Source organism: Vicia villosa, linkage group LG3, assembly GCF_029867415.1.
Source record: "Vicia villosa cultivar HV-30 ecotype Madison, WI linkage group LG3, Vvil1.0, whole genome shotgun sequence".
NCBI lineage: Eukaryota > Viridiplantae > Streptophyta > Magnoliopsida > Fabales > Fabaceae > Vicia > Vicia villosa.
In genome coordinates, this window is record NC_081182.1 from 193,439,355 (window position 1) to 193,441,242 (window position 1,888).

The window sequence follows — 1,888 nt, forward strand, 5'->3', positions numbered from 1 at the left end:
TTTTAAATAGGCTTTCATTAAAAGTTATTTTGAGATAAATATTTTTATAACTAAAGTAAGATTTTGAACATGTTTTAATCGTCAAAATTAATCTCTCAATTTATAAAAAATAAATTTCAAAATAATTTTAAATTTTTTATAAAATTCTTTTATAAAATAATTTTAAAATAAAAAAGTTCACTTTTTTTAAAGTTAAAAGGAACCGGCCTATACTTTTGTTATTTTTTTTAATGATTTTTAAATATAATATTCTTTTAAATACAATGTTAATCATCTCAAATTTTATGGATATTCTTTTAATATATAAAAAAATAATTATTTAGTTTAAATGAAAAATTCATTTTAGAATGTAAAATGAGTTGTATCTATCATTAATTTATAAATTAAATAATAAATTGAAGATCTATCATAACAATTCCAAAACTAAAATTTGTTAAAATAAAAAATTAATAATTATTTTAGTTTTACAATTTATCCATCTTAGAAAATTTAAATAAAAAATAATGTATGTTGTTCTATTCCAGTCAAATATCTAAAGCTGGAGAATCATATTTATTGTTTCACAAATGTTCATTCCAAGTTGTCTGAACCCAATATCGCCTATCATATATAACCCTTCTCCTACCCTGTAACACCCTAAATCTCGCACATAATTTATCAAAGAATTTAATCAAATAAATTGTCGTAAGAACAAAATCTATTGATACTCCTTGAGTTTTGATGATAACAAAGTACTGTTTTTTTAATAGGCAATTGAATATAAGAACTCGCACTAGGGGTGAAACCCTTACAATACAGAGAAGCTACACATGATTGAAACAATCCATTGGTACTTTATACCAATCGTAGATACTAGGAAGCGAAAGCGGATTAGAACTAGCTAACCAACTCCAAGAAAAATACAAAATATTGAAATACACCTTATCAAAACTATATGAAACATTATCAAAGAGTATTTCATTTCACATAATCCATATACACCAAGAAGTAGTGAACCAAATTGTGTTAATCTTCTTCCTTATAGTGGCGAATGAAGTGGTGGATTATGATAGAAAAGAAGAAAGAGATTGTTTGCTTTTTAAATTGGATTTTGAGAAGCCTTATGCTAAAGTTAGTTGAAGTTATTGGCGGTATATGATGAAAAGGATGGGTTTTGGGGGAAGATGGATGGGATGGATTGAGTTATTGGTTTTCAATAGTAAGATGTCGGTTCTTGTTAATGGTAGTTCTACCAAAGAATTCGAAGTGTTCCGAGGGTTGAGACAAAGTGACCCCTTCTCACCTTTTCTTTATGTTTTAGTGGCGGAAGGTCTTTTGGGGTTAGTGACGAAATCCATTGAAGTTGGGGATTTAGCCATAAAAGGTTCTTGTTGGGTGGAAAATATTCAATTTGCATATGATACTCTACTTGTGCGAGAAGGGACGTGGAAGCATGTTTGGGCGATTAAGGCGGTGATTCAGGCATTTGAAATTGTGTCGGGCCTTGGAATTAATTGTCATAAAAGTAAATTGATGGGTATTAATTCAAGGGGTCCGTTTTTAGAAGCCGCACCAGTTCTTGTAAAGTGGAGGAAAGAAAATTTTATTTCCTTGGTATTCCCATTGGTTTTGATCCTAGGAAGGATACGACTTGGAATCCTCTATTGGTGAAAATGAAGAATCGACTGGGGGTTGTAAAAATCACTTCCTCATTTTGGGAGGTAGGATTACTCTATTGAAGTCTATTATTTCTTCTTTGACCATATTCACTATGTCTTTTTACAAAATGCCAAAGAAGGAGGTGAAAGAGTTTAATAGGATCCAACGCAAATTTTTGTTAGGGGGTGGGGTGGAAGAGAAAAGGAAGATTCTTTGGGTTAGTTGGAAGAATGTAATTTTACCTTTCACA

General features: G+C 30.1%; 1 protein-coding gene across 1 annotated transcript; it reads left to right on the plus strand.

Annotated features, from left to right (window-relative positions):
• Positions 1–1,146: 1,146 nt before the first annotated feature.
• Positions 1,147–1,650, plus strand: LOC131659631 (uncharacterized). The gene has a single exon (XM_058928794.1). The coding sequence runs from the start codon at positions 1,147–1,149 to the stop codon at positions 1,648–1,650; it is 504 nt and encodes a 167-aa protein (XP_058784777.1).
• The last annotated feature ends 238 nt before the right edge of the window (positions 1,651–1,888 follow it).